This window comes from Microcaecilia unicolor, chromosome 2 (genome assembly GCF_901765095.1).
Source record: "Microcaecilia unicolor chromosome 2, aMicUni1.1, whole genome shotgun sequence".
NCBI lineage: Eukaryota > Metazoa > Chordata > Amphibia > Gymnophiona > Siphonopidae > Microcaecilia > Microcaecilia unicolor.
The window spans coordinates 83,087,908-83,107,577 of NC_044032.1; the positions used below are offsets into that span (position 1 = coordinate 83,087,908).

The window sequence follows — 19,670 nt, forward strand, 5'->3', positions numbered from 1 at the left end:
TGCGTGGGATAAACATAAAGGAATCCTGTGCAGAAGGAATGGATCCTCAGAAGCTTAGCTGAGATTGAGAGGCGGGGCTGGTGTTTGGGTGGTGGGGCTAGTTCTGGGCAAGACTTCTAAGGTCTGTGTCCTGAAAATGGGGCTAGTTCTGGGCAAGACTTTTATGGTCTGTGTCCTGAAAATGGCAGATACAAATCAAGGTAAGGTATACACAAGAAGTAGCACATATGAGTTTATCTTGTTGGGCAGACTAGATGGACCGTGCAGGTCTTTTTCTGCCGTCATCTACTATGTTACTATTTTTGTCTAGGTATTTGTTTCTCATCTGTAGTCTCTTGTCCTCTTTTTCTTTTTTTTTTTTTAACTAGGTGCCATGTATTTTCCTTTTGTAATCACAGAGAAGGATTATTTTAACATGTAGATTCTGTGTTTGTGTGTTCTTTTTCCAATTGGAGGTATTCCGGGGTTCTAGAATATTTGCAGGGCTGAATTTTGTAGGTGGGGTTAGTACAGTTTGAGTATCTATTTGCAAGGTTTTGTGTTAGTTCTCAGTGTCTGGTAATGGAGGAGTTTGTTTCTCTCATTCATTCATGTGACACCAGAGTTTGAACAAAATGTTTTTGTAATTGTGCTTCTGCTCTGTGCCTGTTGCTGCAAATTGTATTGGTTGATTTGGGAATGTCCCATGTAAATGAATAATTACACTCTATGGGGGCAATTCTATAGTTGGGCACCACAATTTGGGTGTACTAATGCTGCACGCTAAGCCTCAATTCTATAAATCATCTGTGCACCAAGATGCTGCTAGAGAATACTAGCCTAAGTCGGCACTGATGCAGTTACATTTAGGTGTGTGTAAATTATAGAATAGTGCTTTAGCACTTACGTACATACGTGTGCATTATATGCGTTGTGAGGAATATGAGGGTGAGAGGGAGAATGAAGGCACATGGAGGAACGAGGAGGCTCAAGAGGGAGGGAGACTGGGTAGAGAAATGAAGGATTCTTTTCCCCTGGGGGATTGGAGAAAAGGAAAAGACTACAATTCCCAGCAGCCCCTGAGTAGGTCCCATGGTAGAAACAGGGACTTCAATCCCCAACAGCCTCCATAGGAGGTCAGGAGAAGGGCAAGAGAAGGGAGTTGGAAAAATCTGTCCCAGAGAGCCAGGATGAGGGAAGGAGTTCTGAACCTGCCCAATCAAGCAAATGTAGAGCAGCTGAGCAATAGGTGTGGGGAGGAACCTATGGACTGGCAAGGGGAAGAAAAGGGGGAGGAACTAGAGCAAGAGGAGCCGATGGAGATTGCTTCTCTGACTAACCTGGAAGGAGAGGAGGTGAAACAGGAGAGGGTTGCTCGGGAGGCGAGCCTGGTAGAAGAAGGGAAATGGTGGCTATCCCACGAGGGGAGCTGAGAGAACAGGTTTACCACGGAAGGGTCATGCGGGTGGTGGTCAAGGTATAATGCTGGCCTGGTTGGGGAGGGACCCTTGCCACTCTCCCTAGGTTGATTTCTTTTGAAAGGGAGAGAGGAGGAGTGGTGGTTTTGGGCATAGCTGCTATACATGAACTGCTGGGAGTTTGAACCCTTTCTGAACTGCTGTGTTTGGGGAATTGTTTTGCCTAACTGCTGACATGAACTGCTGGGGAGGGTTTGAACCCTTTCTGGAGCTACCGTGTTTGGAGAATTACTTTGCATACCTGCTATACATGAACTGCTGGGAGTTTGAGCCTTTTTTGAGCTACTTTGTTTGAAGAATTGCTTTGCATAATTGCTTTATATGAACTGCTGAGATTTTGGAACCTTTTGGGGTTTTTTTGTTTTGTTTTGAATCTATGCTGTTGAACTGCTATGCTTCTTGAGAAATGCTGTGGTGGAAACTACCTTTGGAGGAGCAGTTGAAACAAGGGGATTACAATAAAGTATAAAGATCTGACCTTGTGGATTGCCTTGTGCTCTTTAGCAGTGGATTACAGCATACAGTTCAGCTAAAGGGCCGAGGGACTCGAGACTCCCGGTGCAGGACACTTTTCCAAGAGTCTCCCAGTGTTGGAGACCTTACAGCGTGTAAATGTTAGGCACCATTTGTGCACTTGTTATAGAATACTAACTGTAGCACTCTGTTATAGAATTAAGGTGTATGTGATTTACACAAAATTGAATAAATGTAAACTGGTGTGGGAACTTGGGAACTGAAGGTGAAACTGGGGGCAGAACAAAAATGCATTCTGCTACCCTGGGTAGAGAAGAGGGAAGGTGCTAGGTGGGGGGTAGGGGGAGGGTGTTGGTTGGCAGGAGAAAAGAGAGAGAGGAGATGCTGGATGGGTAGGGGGCGCTGACTAATAAGTTGCAGGGGGGAGCCAGAAATCCTAGCACTGGCCCTGCTCTTGTTTTGTCTAAAAATGCATGTAGGATAAAGCTCAAATATACTATTTTATATGTGTGTACAGCAGCAAATTTTACATAGCATGCTTTCTACATATAAGCCTTTCTAAAATGTCCACCATTTCAAATATTTCCTGAATTATATACCTGTCATATATTAAAAAGTCATCCTTGAGCCCATGTAACAGTCTCCAGATATCAGGTTTATCTTCATCTTGTTGGTACACCTGAATATACTCTGACACTCGCTCTTTCAAGTGGTGATATTTCAGTTGAGAAGGCTTGCCTTTGTGATTAACAATCATATATGAGATGTTAACCAGTCCATCATTCTCCAGTTCTAACCGCAGATCTTCCAACCTAACATACAAATTTAATATACAATTACTATAACCCAGTTAAAACTAACACTGATTTTATACTTCAATCTATTAACTCTAGATTTACATAGAGATAATTAAATTATCCCTCAAGCTTTTTAAACAGCACTAGCACAATAATTTTTGTAAGTGTTACTTGGAAGATTTTTAAAAAGCATTAACATTTTTCATTTTCACTGAATTTCATTAACGTTGGAAGGAAAAGAACGTTAAAATAAAATGGGAAGCAAGATAAATGTTTCCCCAGGGACAAGCAGGATGATATATTCTTACATCAGGGTGGTGTCATCTGTGGAGCACATGCAGGAACGTTCTCCAACTTGTATACTACAACTTCTTAGTGCATAGAAAAATCGAGACTGGCTAGGTCCCATGCTTGTGTGCACCCTCCCACCTGCAGCTGTTGCATGGGACCTAGCCAGTCTCGATTTTTCCATGGAGCAAATTGGATGTGCTTTTTTACAACTGTACTCGGTTCATGTCTCAAAATTTTTCTGAGCGATTCTGTTGAGCAAGAATTTTCCTCTTCAATATTTGTAAGTCCTGTCACTGCCGTGTGGGGCTGGGATTCCTGGTAAAATACCTTTTTTTTTTGGTACTTTATAAGTCTTTATTTTTCATGGCCCTCTTAGGCCTCCGGCAACCAGCCAGGTATTTTTACACAATTGAAATCTTGTGGCTATTTTTTAAGATGTGTCCTAGAAAAAAAAGTCTCCCTGTGGCTTTAAGTATACCAGGACCAACAACACAGTGAAGGTGAAGCTTTATATGATTCAAAAGATCTTTATTCTTAACATCCAAAACTCAACACGGGCGGTGTTTCGGCCACTAGACCTGCATCAGGAGTCTGAACAGGATGTGTATATTAGGCAGATAGCTCACTTCCAAGTCATCAGCCAAAAAAATACTCTTCTAGCAACAATGAACTGGTCACAACGTCAACAGCATAGTTACTTACCTCAATATGAGTAGCAAGTCATTTTCTTGCTCACACATGTTGAGGTAAATAACTATGCTGTTTATGTGAACTGCTAATGTTATGACCAGTTCATTGTCGCTAGAATACTATATTTTGGCTGACGACTTGGAAGTGAGATATCAGTCTCTTATATATACACATCCTATTCGTAGTCCTGATGCAGATCTAGTGGCTGAAACACGGCCTATGTTGAGTCTTGGATGTTAAGAATAAAGATCTTTTGAATCATGTAAAGCATCATGTGTTTGTGGTTCAGTCACCTTTGCTGTGTTGTTGGTGCTTTAGTAGACCTGTGAGGGTTTGTTTTTCTGTATTTTCGTCTGATCCAGCTGTAACAGGACTGTATCCATAATGGATACTTATAATTGGTGCTTTGAGTACCTGGGACCTGGCTCTTCTTCTTATAGATTCTGTTCACAGATGTCAAGGTCAGGCATAGGGCATGAGAAACAGTGTTAAAGGATTTTGGCGCAGATAAGTCTGGTCCATTGATATCAGGAGCACTGGTGCACATGGCTCTGGGAACTGCATCAGATACTGGGGACTAATCAACAGTATCTCACACACTCTCAACATCTAGTAGCAGTAGAGGCCCTCAGGATTGGACATCCTCCAATCTCAATTTATCCTTTTCCTTGTCAGCACCAAGGAATGCAGATGTGAAACATCACACAGAGACCAAGATGAACTGACAGTGATCCCCCTCAAGGCACAGTGCTGAGTATATCAAGGCACTGAGGCCACCAGTGCTCTTGAAGCATCCCTGATGTGAGGGCAGTTCACCCTCTTTGATATTGGAGTGGACATGACAGCCTCCCTAGTGTCTCTGAAGAATGTGACCATGCTGATTGAGTCACAGACTTTGTCAGTGTTGATCCTCAAGAAGCATTTCTTGGCAGATTTAAGGAAGCATGGAGCATTTCTTTGCGCAATAGGAAGCTATGGCTTTGAGAGCATCAGCGCCAAGGCTTGAGGTGATGCAGCATATCCTCAAGACCCATGCATTGTCACTGAGGCCTCAAAGGGCATCAGGGTCAGTGCACACTGCACTGGTATTGATTTCCAGTCCTTCAGGGGAGAAAATCTTCTCTGATGTATCAGAGGTACCTGGTGCCTTGATGGCCCAGGCCTAGGCCTAGGCCTGACCAAGCTGTCAGTTATTCAGAGCAGGCAAACTCAAAAGTCTCTTGCTGAGTCAGATTCTGAGTGCTCCTGGGTATGCGGATGGAGCAGGTTATAAACTGCCCTGATTTGCTGTCATGAAGAGCAATATAGTAAGTTAAACTGTAAAACAATCAATGTTTTAAATAAATAAACTAGTCTTTCTGTGGATATTTTTTCCAGGTAAACTTTTGTATGCATTTAAAAATTCTTGTTGACTTAGAGGCAGATGCAGCAACCAAACGTAAAAAAATCAAAATCGTTAAAGTCCCTAAGGATTTTTAAAAAACGAAGAATGCACCAAAAAAAAAAGTCACACATGCTCAGATCGGTATTCAAACGTACAATGTATCAAAGAATCACAATACACATCGGTAATCGGCCCCTAAATCATGCGCAGAGCAGCCAAGCGTTTTGCTGGCTGCTCTGCGCATGCTGCAAACGTAAAAACAAACAAAAAAAAAGCCACAACACATACACGTGGCTACCCGGTCAGCAAAATCCAAAAACAAAGGATCGGGAGGGGGCAAGGGCGCTCATCAGGAGCATCCTGTATGGACGGCCTTGCCCCCCCCCCCCGCTGCTCCCCACTTTCCGCCGCTCCCCCCCCCCCCCCCCAAAAAAAGCAAAATGCTAGCTGGCTGCCCCGGTCCCCCTCCCTTCCTGTTCCTGTGTTCTGCAGAGCTAACTCCGCCTCCCGTCATTCTTTTGCCCCATGCCCCGCCCCCGCTGCCCCCCCTGAGGTCGACTACGCCGCTCCCCCCCTCCACCGAGACCCCCCTCCCTATTAACGACCCGAGCAGCGCCTCTCACCTCTTTCAGAAGCGCTGCACGGGCAGGAAGATCTATTGTGTTGGTTGTAGAGTCTCCATGACGTCAGAAGGAGGCGGGGCCTAGGCCAGGGAAGAAGAGACGTCATGGAGACTCTACAACCAACACAATAGATCTTCCTGCCCGTGCAGCGCTTCTGAAAGAGGTGAGAGGCGCTGCTCGGGTCGTTAATAGGGAGGGGGGTCTCGGTGGAGGGGGGGAGCGGCTAACACCATTAACACACATTATTTGCCACAGGGCCCATTTTATATTATAAGGTCTTGTGCCAAATAACACACATGAATGACATTAGCATGAGCTTTTAGTAAAAATTTAGCTCACACCTTTCTCAGAAGGAAGGCAAATTACATTCTAGTAGCGTAGGTGTGTTTCCTGTCCCTGGAAGGCTTCCAGTCTAGGTTTGTACCTGAGGCAATGGAGGATTGCCAAGATTGCAAGGAGTAGCATTATGATTTGAACCTGACTTCCCTGGTTGTCAGCCTGCTGCTTTAACTATTGGGTTACTCTTTCCCTAAATGACCAGCTACATACATTGCTTCTCTGTAACACCCCTCCCCCTCCAGATACTCTGGGAGTGCCTTTGCTAAATTATACATACACTGTGAATCAATATACATACTGTTATCTGCATAAAGGGCCAGTATAAGGTGCCTAAAAAATCTATGCAGTAAACATTTCTGTCTAGGTATATTCTGTAAGTGGTGCCTAGATTTAGGCACAGCATATAGAATATGCTTAGTTGATATCCCAGCGCCTAAAACTACATGCCTCCATTTATACCAATGAAAACATGGCGTAAATCCGTATTCTATATGGGCCATATTTTATAACCTATGTATGTAAATTTTTGGAACGCCCACAAACTGACCATTTCCCCGCCCATAGCCACACTCCTTTTGAACTGCATACGTTAGAATTTAGGCACAGTTCATTACAGAAAACACTTAGGGAGTTGTGCGTATAAATTGTAATTATTACCAATTAGTGCTTATTGCTTGTTAAGTGCTGTTATCAATGCTGATTAGTGCACTGTTATAGAATGGATTTCAGCACGTATTTCTAGGCACACTATATAGAACCCAGGGGAAAGTGGGCCATATTAAAATATTTGTTTTACCCATGTACATAACCATTTACACTGGTAAGTTGTAGTAGTAGTAGTAAGTTACTTTTGGAAGTTACTCTCTTATTGCACCCACATGTTTGTTTATCTTTATATAGTTTGCACACTGCTATATATATTTGCAGAGTTGTATTAAAAATGAAGTATACCTGGATGCCTGCAGAATACACGTATGTCAGCTAGCTTGGAGGAGTGCCACCACCGTCACTGAACCTATAGAGTTCAGCATTGGATTTTGATCCCCAACGTACCAGTCTGGAGGTTCTTTACATCTGAAACTTTCACCCTGGCTCTCTGTTCCTCCTCCTGGGAGGAGACAGAGAGCCAGGGCAAGACCCAGCCCTCTCCACATGGTTGACACTTAACTGCACAAGAAAAAGAAATTAAAAATTTATATTGCAGATAGATAAGCCAACTTTCACAGCAATTCAAAAAGCAAGATAGGTGGTATGTTTATTGACAATTTCATTCCATAGTATTAGGACTAATTATATTGCAAGCAATACAATATTCTAGTTATGCAACCATGGGTATCTACTGTGAGCTAGATTTGCCCCAAACCATGTTAGTCGTAGAAGGTTCAGTAACAGAAGATAAATATTTAGCTGTTATGGTCCGTGTTTCTTGTTTTGAATGCCAGCTGTGGCTATCAAAAAATATCCATAAATTCAACACTGCTATCCAGATTGTGGCCAGAGCTCAATGTCTGGATAGTGGCAATATTCAAGCCACTATCTGGATAAACTAGGACAAATTTTTATCTGTCCTAAGTTATCTGAATAGCAAACTGGATATTACCGCTCTCCACATAAGTTCCTGGCAGAGGTTGCCTTGAGGATTTTCAGAGGTACTATACAGATGGAGCTGCTGAATATCCCGGTCAGCAGCACTTAGCCAGATAGCAAGTGCTGTTATCCAGATAAGTGCTTTTGAAAATTGGCCTAATTCATTATATGACAGATACTGTATGTGAAAAACAGAAAGATTCATCCTCCTTCCCCATGTATCTTGCCCAGAAAAAAATGTTTATTCTTCACAGGGTACAAAGGCAGGAGCCACTAGACTCCATTTACACCCGTCTCTCCACTCACCAATACCTATTCACACCTTGATGCCCCTTTTGCAGCAGTAAAAACCATGAGTTATTTTAGAATAAATTGCTCATTTTTCTTGGCAGAATAGCTGAAGCTCTTTCAGTTGGGCTGGGAATTGAATGTAGACTGCGGTCCTCAATTTTTGCCACATTTTCTATTTGATTCCAATTAATTATTTGACTGGACCACTCAAGGAAGTTCACCTTCTTTTTGCTGAGCCACTCCAAAGTTGCTTTTGCTTTGTGCTTAGGATCATTGTCCTGCAAAAAGGTGAATCTTCTCCCCAGTCCTAGACTGGAACAGTTTTCTTCCATGACCTGCCTATACTTTGCACCAGTGGCGTAGCCACAGGTGGGCCTGGGTGGGCCGGGGCCCGCCCACCCATCAGTAGCACATGTTTAACAGTAGCTGGTGGGGATCCCAAGCTCTGCCAGCTGAAGACTTCCCCCCGATGGTAACGAAAACGCTACTCTCCATGATACTGGCACCTGCACATGATCAGTTTTCAGTGTAAGCCTGCTGCAGACTGTCAAGGTAGAAAGAAGTGTTTTCCTGCCAGCTGAGATATTTTTATCGTGGGGGGGGGGGGGGAGGGAGAACACTTGGTGCCCACCCACTTCTTGCCCAGGCCCACCCAAAATCTATTGTCTAGATATGCCCCTGCTTTGCACCATCCATCTTTGCCTCAGTCCTTACAAGCCCCTCTGTCCCTGCTGTTGGTAAGCATCCTTACAACATAATGCGGTCACCACTACACTTTATTGTAGGGATGCTTGGGTGATGTGCTGTGTTTTTGTTTTTTAAATTGATTTTGATTGTCACCAATACGATACAGAATCACATTCACAATGTTGCAAATGATATAAAAAAACAATACAATACAGTGCAATGTGTAACTCAAACAACATCCGATGCTAAACAAAAAGTCGAACAACTTAAACATTACAATCCCATGTGCGTATTGGCTTTTTCGATTACCCCACATCCATTCATCTCAGCCAACCCTTTCGCCCCCACTCCTTCTCGCACCATTCATTACATAAACGCTCCCTTCCCCCCCTCCTCCCAACCCATCCCCTCCCCTTTCCTTAGGTATTTTAACCTAACTTCTGTAGACAATCTGTCCACACCAGCGCATATTGCTTGTTCGTGGATTTTAAGGAGTTGACATAGATCCGGCTCTCATGCTTGCCTACTTCTTGCATCCTGGCCCTCCAGGCTTCGAGTGGTATATTCTCAGAGGAAGTCCAGAATTGTAGGATGGTCTTTTTGACTAGCAGCAATGTCATGTATACAAATCTCCTATGTGGATGTAATAGTCCCTGCGCCATCAGAAGTGTTTGATCCCCCAACAGCAATGTTGCATAGTCCCACTCTATCAGTTTGTGAGTGACCTGGTGTATTAGTTGAAATGCCTCATTCCAGATAGTGAGGTTTGGGCATTCCAGAAACGAATGTAGGAATGTTCCTCGTCCCTGTTGACATCTGGCACACAGTCCGTCCCCCCATAAACCCATAGCTGCCCCTTTGGCTTTGGTAATATAAGCTCTGTGCATTATTTTGTATTGTGTTTCCTGTAGGTCTGCCGGCTAGTTGTGTTTCCAGTAGGTCTGCCGGCTTGACCATGGCATATAATGTGTGCTGTGTTTTTGTTTTATGCCACACATTGTTTAGCATTTAATCCAATATGTTCCAGTTTTGACTCAAACCACAGATCTTTCTCCCACATGTGTGCAGTGTTCTCTGTTTGTTTGCAAAAAGCTATACAGTGTATCATATGGCGTTTCTTCAGTGATGACTTCTTTCTTGCTAGCTTCCCATATATTTATTTATTACATTTGTACCCCGCACTTTCCCACTCAATATAGGCATTCCATATAGGCCATGTTAGTGGCGTCATCTTGACATTATTAAACAACTAGTAAAAGAGGCCCGTTTCTGGAGCAAATGAAACGGGCGCTAGCAAGGTTTTCCTCCTCAACACCCCCCCTTCTCCCTACCTGCCAATCCCTTTGTCGTTCTGACGCCATTGCTCCGCACCTCCTGAACGCACCGTACACCATTGCTCTGCCCTCGGTGTGTGACGCCATTGCTCCGCCCTCAACGTCATCACGTTTGACACGAGGGTGGGGCCCCGAGACTTGGCGATTTCGGTGGCTTCACCACCACGAACCCTTCGAACCCGTCTTGAAGGAAGTGATGTCAGTGGCTTGGCTTCACTGTCGTCAGTGTCTTCAGAACGTTGAGGGTGAGTTTTATTATATAGGATCATCATTTTTCCCATGTCTGCCAGAGGCCGCTAGTTCTTTTAAAGCAGCAGTTCCAACCGGTGTGTGTGCAAGCACCTGGGAGATGTGTTGCCTGGGCTGGCACAAAGATTGGCTTTTTGTTCTGTTTATGTTTTTATTTTTGTTTCCTCTCCTTTCCTGCCGCAGATCCAGCACCTCTCCCGTACCTCCTCTTCCCCCCCCCCCCCAAACCTAGCACGTCTCCCTCGTCCTCTGTGGTCCACAAAAACAGTGAGTTCTTCACAGCTGCCAGCAGTGGCAGTGATAACAGGCTGTGTGGGCTGACCTGGATCCTTCCTTCTGCAGCATCCTGCCCCTCTGATGTAACTTCCTGTTTACTTGCAGGCGGGATGCAGCAGAGAGAAGGATCTGGATCAGCCCAGACAGCCTATTGCCACTGTTGCTGCCAGCATCCATGAAGGACTCACAGAGAGGCACTCAGGAAGGACAAAGAAGATGTGCTAGACTCATGGAAGGCGGGGATGGGAGAAACAAGTGTTTTATTTTGAATTTATTAAGTGTTATGTTATATGTAATATGTTAGCTTTGGGGAATGTGCATTCCGGATGTCTTTGCATTTTATTGGAAATGCATTTCTGTTTTTAATTTCTTTTGTGTTGTGGTACGTCTAGTTTGACTTCTTGGGCTTCCTAGTTCTTTTGTCTTCATATTTGTATTTCAAATTTGTGATCCATTGTTCTGCATTTGGTAAGGGTCTGCCTGGTTTTTTGCATTTCAAGGAGGTGTGGTATTCTGTTTGCATATAGTTTCTGTGTAGAACTCTGTAGTAGTCCCACTTGTTCTGTTTTACTAGTAGTTGGTGTATTGGTGTTCTAGGGCCCTGTGTAATATTGAAATGCTGCCTATTTATAAGTGGGGTTCATGTTTGAATCATGGGAATTAATGCTACTATTATATGGTAGGTTTGCTACCTGTATGTTGTGTTAGGATTTTTACAGGGTACATAAGTATTGCCATACTGGGAAAGACCAAAGGTCTATCAAGCCCAGCATCCTGTTTCCAACAGTGGCCAATCCAGGTCACAAATACCTGGCAAGATCCCAAAAAAATACAAAACATTTTATACTGCTTACCCCAGAAATAGTGGATTTTCCCCATTTAATAATGGTCTATGGACTTTTCCTTTAGGAAGCCATCCAAACCTTTTTTAAACTCCGCTAACTGCCTTTGTATTTCATAGTGTGCCTGCTAATAGTAGTAGTAGTATTTATATACAACCTGCAAGCCCGAAAGCTATAGAAAACGTGTACATTCACTACTGTAAAGATTTATATTGCTGTTACTCATATGGCATGAAAATTAGAAAATATATAATTTTTTTTGTATGATTACTTCTATGGAGAAAATATGCTAGTTATGATCAACATCTTTTGTTGGGGGGGGGGGGGATGTGGATGAAGGGTTTGTTTACATTTAATTCATAAGAACTGCCATACTGTATCAGACTAAAGGTCCATGAGGGTCATGTCTGAAGTGTGTCACATATTAATCTGTTAGGTTTGTCCCGACTGAAAAAATGTTGGAAGTATGGTTTTAAAGTAATATTAAAAATATACAAATTATTAAACTGCTGTATAATAAATATAAATATGATCATGTGTCTCACCCTTTTCTTAGTCAAACACTACCTTATTCTATTAAAGATTTTAATTACTGTATATTGTTTTATCATTCTGGTAGTTTCTGTATAGCTGTGTGATCTTTTATGGTCCAAGTAGACCTCTCTATTCTTCACAGTGACAACTTTTATTTATTCCCTCACAGCACAAGATCTTCTTCAACACCACTTGTGGTTCTTCTGTTTCGGTCCTGGCTTCCTGGACCATAGGACGATTTTCCAAGGCCTGCTGAACAGAGATGGTGTCCATGTCTTCAGCAGCAGACTAGCTAAAAAGGAGCAACTTCTGGAAAGCAGTATATACTTAAGGCCATAGTATGGGAAATAAGGTTTTGGATCTAGAGGCTGTGATGGAAGAAGCTGATTTGGGTTTCATGGCAGTCACAAAAGCATGATTCACAGAGAACTATGACTAGGATATAGTTATACCAGGCTATAATCTGGTCAGGAAAGACAGGGTAGGAAGAAAGGGAGGAGGGAGTGTCATATGTTAAAAATAATATTAAAGGACGAAGGGCCAGATGCACTAAACTTAACGAGCCATTAACGAGCAAGTAGTAAACCCTGGCATGCACTAAACACTTTTTTCCGACCACGGTAGCAGCTAACGAAAATGGAATGCAGATGAGCAAATCGTGTAGAAACCCTATTGTAATGAGATGCACTAACCTTTTCCGATTGCCTTAACGCTGGAAAACGCTGGAAAATCTAACGAGAGGTCTGTATCTCTCGTTGGGGCTGCGCGGGATTGGAAAAATTATTAAAATGTTAAAAAAAAAAAAATCGGGGGGCAAAAATGGCCAAGTGTTCATCATGGACGGCCATTATGGCCGTTCTACACCCGAAAAACTACCCAAGTGCTCGTCAGGAGCGTCCTTTATGGACGTTCTTCACTATATAAAAAAATTAAAAAATATATTTAAAAAAATAGTTTTTAACAAAACTATTAGTGGGATTTGACCCTGCCACCTCTGGATTACATGACCGGTGCTCTAACCACTCAGCCACAACTCTACTTACTTGGATGTTCCTCCCTTACTTCCAGGTCTCTGCGGTGGGGGGGGGGAGGCCACCCATATTGGACATTGGTTTTTTTTAAGCGAAGCTTTATTAAAAAAAAATCAAACAGGCTCTGATGCTGCAAGCTCTTTTTTGGACATCATTCAACCCCAGAATAATAAAAATGACCTTTTTGGCCGTGCTTCACTCAGCTGAGAGACCTGAAAGTCTCTGAGCCAATCACAGCGCGTTTACTTCCAGCTCTCTCAGCTGAGTGAAGCATGGTCAAAAAGGACGTTTTTATTATTCCGGGTTTGAATGATGTCCAAAAAAGAGCTTGCAGCATCGGCGCCTGTTTGATTTTTTTTAAATAAAGCTTCACTTAAAAAAAAAAAGTCCATTTGGGGCGGAACGAACGATGGACAGGCGCGCGCGGCACTCCCCCAGAGCCGTGCACCCGGGGCAGACCGCACCCACCGCCCCCCCCCCCTAGGAACACCACTGTTTCCACGTAACTTCCTTGAGTGTCCTCTAGCTCCCAGGATTCATAAATCAATGCCTGACATGGCCATGTTTCGCCAGAAGTATAGGTTGCATCAGGGGCAATGAAAACTAACACTGAACATGAAGCAAACAATACAAATGATCTAACCTGGGTGTCAAATATGCTAGGTATACCACTGGACAGAGGATATCTGAGGAACCAGTCCACAACAGCAAAGGAGACATGACAGTAACAGGTTTACTGCACATTGACGGACACTCGTCTGAAAAAGGGATCACAGAACCCACTGAGGGCATGACAAATCCCAGCCTGTAAGTTGTCATGCAGTTTTAAATGTGGAACACATTTTTAAAGGCCCTGTAGCATATTACCCTTCAGGCCCATGGTACTTTTGTTTGCATAGCATAACAGCTAAAATCGTATCAGTAGCATTGACACAATCTAATGTACTAAATATGCAGAAATGCCTGTTTACTGCACATACTAACAACTGACAGTAGAGATGCATGAGGCATATGGTAAGCAAGACCTTTACATGTTCATGGTGTCATGTAGCTAATTTTTTTTGTGTTAATAAGTCTGTGAAGTAGTTTGCTTTTATACTGTGCACATAGGTAATCAGCTATTTGCGTAATTTTGCATCTCATTATCTCAGTAGTATAGATTTCATGTTATAACTATTGCAAACCAGTTTGTGTGTTAACAGCACTGTTAATAAATTTAAGCTAGCTTGTGTACACTGTCAGCACTGCTCAGTTCTGTTTTCCTTGGGAAAAAGGTACCAGTACACACACAGAGCCAACTATTAATGGCTCCACCCTGACAGCCACACTCCATATTACCAGTGTGGCTATCAGAAAAAGGATATATACTACAAAAAAACAAAACAAAACACAACTTTGCTAATGATGGATATAATGCAGCAAAAGTTGTTGCAGTTAAATTATGTACCTGGAAAATAAGGATCCCTGACACTGTACCATCAAGTTGTTAAATGTAATCACATATTTGGCATCCACAGAAGCCTTCCTCACGCAACAGTGGGTGCAGAGCATAACTAGAAAATTTCCCCCTAGAACTCAACATAGGAAATAAATACCTGATTCTGGTGTCATCTTAGTAACAGCAACATCAAACCTCTCCAGACATCTTGTGAAGTAGTACAGAACTCTACAAAAGTCACTCAAGACCTACAGAATGAATCTACCACTCTATAGTGGCACCAGCTTCCAAAACTCATACAAAGACCTACCTAGGAAAAAGCACCACCATAAATATTGCAGTGAGCACTAAAACTGAATCACCACCCAGATTAATACAGATCTCCACTCAATACTTAGCCTTGGTCACACATGCAGAACACAGATAAACCCTCTTCAAATACAGGATAAATAGCCAAAAAACTAAGGGGCCCTTTTACTAAGCAGCAGTAAGCTTCATTGCATGCCCCCTAGTCCTAGTATTTTTGGAAAGCGTAAACAGACGCTTCATGTCTACCCGTTCAACTCCACTCATTATTTTATAGAACTCTATCATATCTCCCCTCAGCCGCCTTTTCTCCAAGCTGAAGAGCCCTAGCCGCTTTAGTCTTTCCTCATAGGGAAGTCATCCCGTCCTCATTATCATTTTCGTCGACCTTCTCTGCACCTTTTCTAATTCCACTATCTTTTTAGAGATGTGGCGACCAGAATTGAACACAATATTCAAGGTGCGGTCACACCATGGAGCAATACAAAGGCATTATAATGTCCTCATTTTTGTTTTCCATTCCTTTCCTAATAATACCTAACATTCTAATTGCTTTCTTAGCCGCCGCAGCACACTGAGCAGAAGGTCTGACCCAGTATGGCTATTCTTATGTTTTTAAAAACAAATGAGTATTTCATGTCACTTTTCATATTATTCTTGGAGAATTATAGAATGAATAATTTGAAGGGTTTATTTCCAAAACCTGTTAAGTTCATATTAGTTGCAGTGCACAGAAGGTTTTGGAAATAAGCCTTTCATTTGCCTTGCTGTATCCTGTATATCTCAGTGGGGGAGGGCAAGACACTCTAAAATGGAACTTAGCAAATAAAATGTTGTAATACTATTAGATTGTTGGTTCAATAATGAATGAATAACACAATAGGTGGGAAGAGTGGATAGATCATGTGGGTCTTTAATTGCCATCATTTACTATGTTACTATGTTCATCCCAAAGGGTTTGTATACATTCTTCTTGCAAAATTCTAGTTGTAAAGCTGTGGGGAAAAGGGCCCTGTGGTAGCAGCAAGGGCTGTTTTTCCCACGCACCAGGGCCCTTTTTACCGCAGCAGGTAAAAAGCACCTAAAAAATGGGCATATGGTAAGATTATTCTTACTGCCACCCATTGAGGTGGCAGTAAGGGCTACTACTACTACTACTATTTAGCATTTCTATAGCGCTACAAGGCGTACGCAGCGCTGCACAAACATAGAAGAAAGACAGTCCCTGCTCTCCCGTAGTAACCTGGCGGTAACTGGGCAGCATGCAGCAATGCCTGATTATCGTCTGGTTAGCGCCACACTATAAAAACAAAACCTTTTATTTTCCAATGCACTAGAAATGGTGCTTGCTTGAGGCAGAACTACCTCTGGCAGCCACGTTGGGCCTGTGGTAGTTCTGAGTTAGAATGCAGTAAGCCTGCGTTGCGCTTACTGATGCTTTGCAAAAGGGCCCCTAAATCTTTGAAACTGATTAACTGTAAGGATAATTCTGTAAGGCATTTCTGCACTTAAAACAACAGTTTGCATATATAAATCATGTTTTATAAAATTGCCCAGGTATAGGATGGTAAATTTATGCAAACACACCTGTATCCATGTCAGAGTTGATAAGGGTAGGCGGTGCACCTGAGGATGAGGTCTGTATAATGTTTGCACTTTTACTAATTATTATTATTATTAGCATTTGTATAGCATTACCAGACGTACGCAGCGCTGAACACCTGACACAAAGAGACAGTCCCTGCTCAATAGAGCTTACAATCTAAGTAATACAGACAGACAAGACAGTTACGGGTGAGGGAAGTACTGGGTGAGAAGGAGGGAAGGAACAAGGGGAGGGCAAATGAGTAGTGGCTAGGAGCCAAAAGCAGCAGTGAAAAGATGGGTTTTCAGCATAGATTTGAAAATAGGTAGAGATAGGGCTAGACGTATAGGTCCAGGAAGTCTATTCCAGGCATAAGGTGCTGCGAGAGAAAAGGAACGAAGCCTGGAGTTAGCAGTGGAGGAGAAGGGGGACGACAAGAGAGATTTGTCTAGTGAGCGGAGTTCACGGGGAGGAATGTAGGGAGAGATGAGAGTGGAGAGGTAATGGGGGGCTGTAGAGTGGATGCATTTAAAGGTCAGTACGAGAAGTTTAAACTGTATGCGGAATCGGACAGGGAGCCAGTGAAGTGACTTGAGGAGTGGGCTAGTGTGGGTATAACGATTCTGGCGGAAAATAAGTCGTGCCACAGAATTTTGGACAGCTTAGAGAGAAGAGAGATGGCTGAGCGGAAAGCCAGTGAGAAGTAAATTGCAATAGTCCAAGCGAGAGGTGACGAGGGTGTGGATAAGGGTTCTGGTAGCGTATTCAGAAAGGAAGGGGCGAATTTTGCTAATGTTGTAGATAAAGAAACGACTGGTTTTGGCGATCTGTTGAATACTAATAAGTGTGTAATATAAAATGGAACATTTCAGCATGCCAGAGAGCAGGTCTAAATGTTTGTGGGTACCTTCTATGGAATGTTAAAAAGAGAAATATGCGCATGCCTTTTATTTAAAAATTGGTGTAACTTCTGCCCCGAGTTGGCAACATATTATAAAATGTCCTTCTGGCTGCACTTAGTTTCAAATGAATGAGGTCAATAATGAGATCTGATATATTTAGTATTGCACTTTAACACTCATATTGGTTTGAGTGTGATATCTTTGCTGTGTTAGAATTCATGTCAGACTAAAAGCCCCTTTTACCAAGCAGTGGTAAAAGGGGGTCGGTGGTAGCATCAGCGTGTATTTTTGACACGTGCTGTGGCCCCCTTTTACTGAAAGGAGCCCTTAGTCTGACATTTTGTTTTAAATAAAAGGAAATAGCCATGTGCTAATCGCAGGGATTGGCGCGTGGCCATTTCCGGGGGGGGGGGGGGGAGGGAGCCCTTACTGCCACCTGTTTAGGTGATGGTAAGGACTCCTGCGCTAATGCGGTGGTTAGAGAATCGCGCTGTTCTCAACATCCCTTTAGCCTTCACACAATATTGTGAACCACATTTTCTCTCTTATTTGAGCCCTCCCCCACCCCAAATAGCCCATAATATCCTTATTATTACTTAGGTACTTAACCCGGAGTCTCTTTTGCCAAACTGCTTCAGACCAGTATGGGATCAGCTGAACTCATTCCAACCCCACTGCAAGTTTTGTTCTGATGTTTTCCAAGAGAAATTGGAACAAACAGTTCCAGAATGCAGTGGGACAGAAGAAAAAAAGACAAATATAACATCTGTTTAGCCTGTTTGTTGATGGCTGTCAGTGGTATCCATATTTCACAATTGTTCTCAAACACATAAAAACTTTGTGTATTAAAAAAAAATCACATTGGAAATACAAAGCTTAATAAACAACACACAGCAAAGTACTGCTGCTTTCTATGCAATCACTTAATAAGGTTTACCCAACAAAGTTTTAAAATCTTTTCCTTCATAAACCTACCATTCTAATTCTTCATGTGCAAATCTGGGGATTTTGTCATCAAAATATATGCATCCAAAATTTTACTTTGGTGTAACAACAAACAAAATTGTATACTTAGCTGTTTTATAATCATAATTAGAAACTTTTGTGCCCTGGTCGTCTGAATGGTGTTGACCCTAGAACTTCTGCAAGTTTCTTATTGGAATGTTTTTATTGTTTTAATAACAGACCCTTTGCAAAGGGCAGCACTTAGCTGCAGTCGATGTATCAAATGCATAGTTCTCTATTTGTGTTTAATTATTAAAAACAAAAGTCACACAATTTATCTTTAGCCATATTTTTTCACAGAAAACTTCTCAATTAGACTTGCTAGCAAGATAAAAAAAAACTAGAATAGACAGCTACAGTAATTGAAAAATACACATGTACATAAAATATATATTTTGTATGTAGTATCTTACGCTTCCTGCTAAGTGTCCTCCTTCAGATCTCCAGCATAAACAGCCCAAGCAGCTGTTCCCTGGAATTTATACTGCATTTGTTTATCCAGATTTGAGTCCAAAGTTCAGGGCACACCTTTAGCACAGGCTTTGCATACAAAACACAGAATTTAGAACAGAAAAACAAATTCACAGCAAAACAAAAAAAAAAATACAGAAGGTTTTACTGTTAATAACTGAACTAAATAACAGATGTTATTGAGACAAACATGTTTCTCTAGCAGTTGCTAAAAGGTTGACTGTTACCCATTGTTTTGACAAGAGTGGTATGAACCAAGGAAAGATGGGCTGGATTTGCATTCCCTGTTCCTCTGTGGGGCCCTGGGGGAAGAAAGAAAAATGCTGAGTATGCTATTTTTCTCTTCATTTGTTCTGAGGCAGATGTTTTTCTGTATGTTTCATTTGGGTTAAAAAGAGAGAGAGAGAAATGAAATGCTTTGGGAATAGGCTCATGGCTTTCTTAGTAGTTTAAGGTAAATTACATTTAGGTACTGTCCTGTCCCCAAAGGGCTTACAATCTAATGCCCCAGTTTTTATCCTGTAATGCTCAGTGTTCTCATAGGTGCTGCTGACTGAATTGGGAGCTAGTGTTCATTTCAGAGAAGGGGAGGGGGTGACGACATGGTCAATTGTATGAGATTGCAGTTTTTTGAACAAGCTGGCGGCGGCATAAGTCATGAATTCTGGAACCTTGGAGGAGAGTGTTGTAATATTGTGTTTGAAGGCCATGGTAATTGACCCTAGATAAAATACACATTACAAAGCTATCAGTTATACATAGGATACTGCAGCACTTCTCAACAGTACAGCTTTAATCAATTTAAAACAGATTACATTTTTAGTGAGCAGGACCATTAATTCAGGAGCATACAATGCTGTTATGCTACAGCTCTTTCATCAGGTTCTCCAGTCTCAGTCCAAAATGTTAAAGTGTTACTCTTCTGACACATGGTCTTCATATTCTGTGCCAGAACTCTGTCACTCACACTGTCACTACTGTCTTTGCTTTCCTCTAAAATGCACTTTAGAGCATCTGCAGCACAAAAACGGAGGTATTTAAACGTCTCTGTGGCGTCACTGTACAGGAGATGAGCCT

The 19,670-nt window shown here is 42.3% G+C and overlaps 1 protein-coding gene across 1 annotated transcript in view; it reads right to left on the bottom strand.

Annotated features, from left to right (window-relative positions):
- SELENOP (selenoprotein P) overlaps positions 1-18,637 on the bottom strand; it is a 33,563-nt gene extending 14,926 nt beyond the window's left edge. Inside the window, exons 1-3 of the mRNA XM_030193093.1 lie at positions 18,536-18,637; positions 7,007-7,222; positions 2,531-2,743 (exon numbers count right to left, since the gene is read on the bottom strand). Coding sequence (XP_030048953.1) covers positions 2,531-2,743; positions 7,007-7,209 — 416 coding nt within the window. The 5' untranslated portion in view covers positions 7,210-7,222; positions 18,536-18,637. The remainder of the gene's footprint in view (positions 1-2,530; positions 2,744-7,006; positions 7,223-18,535) is intronic.
- Positions 18,638-19,670: the final 1,033 nt, after the last annotated feature.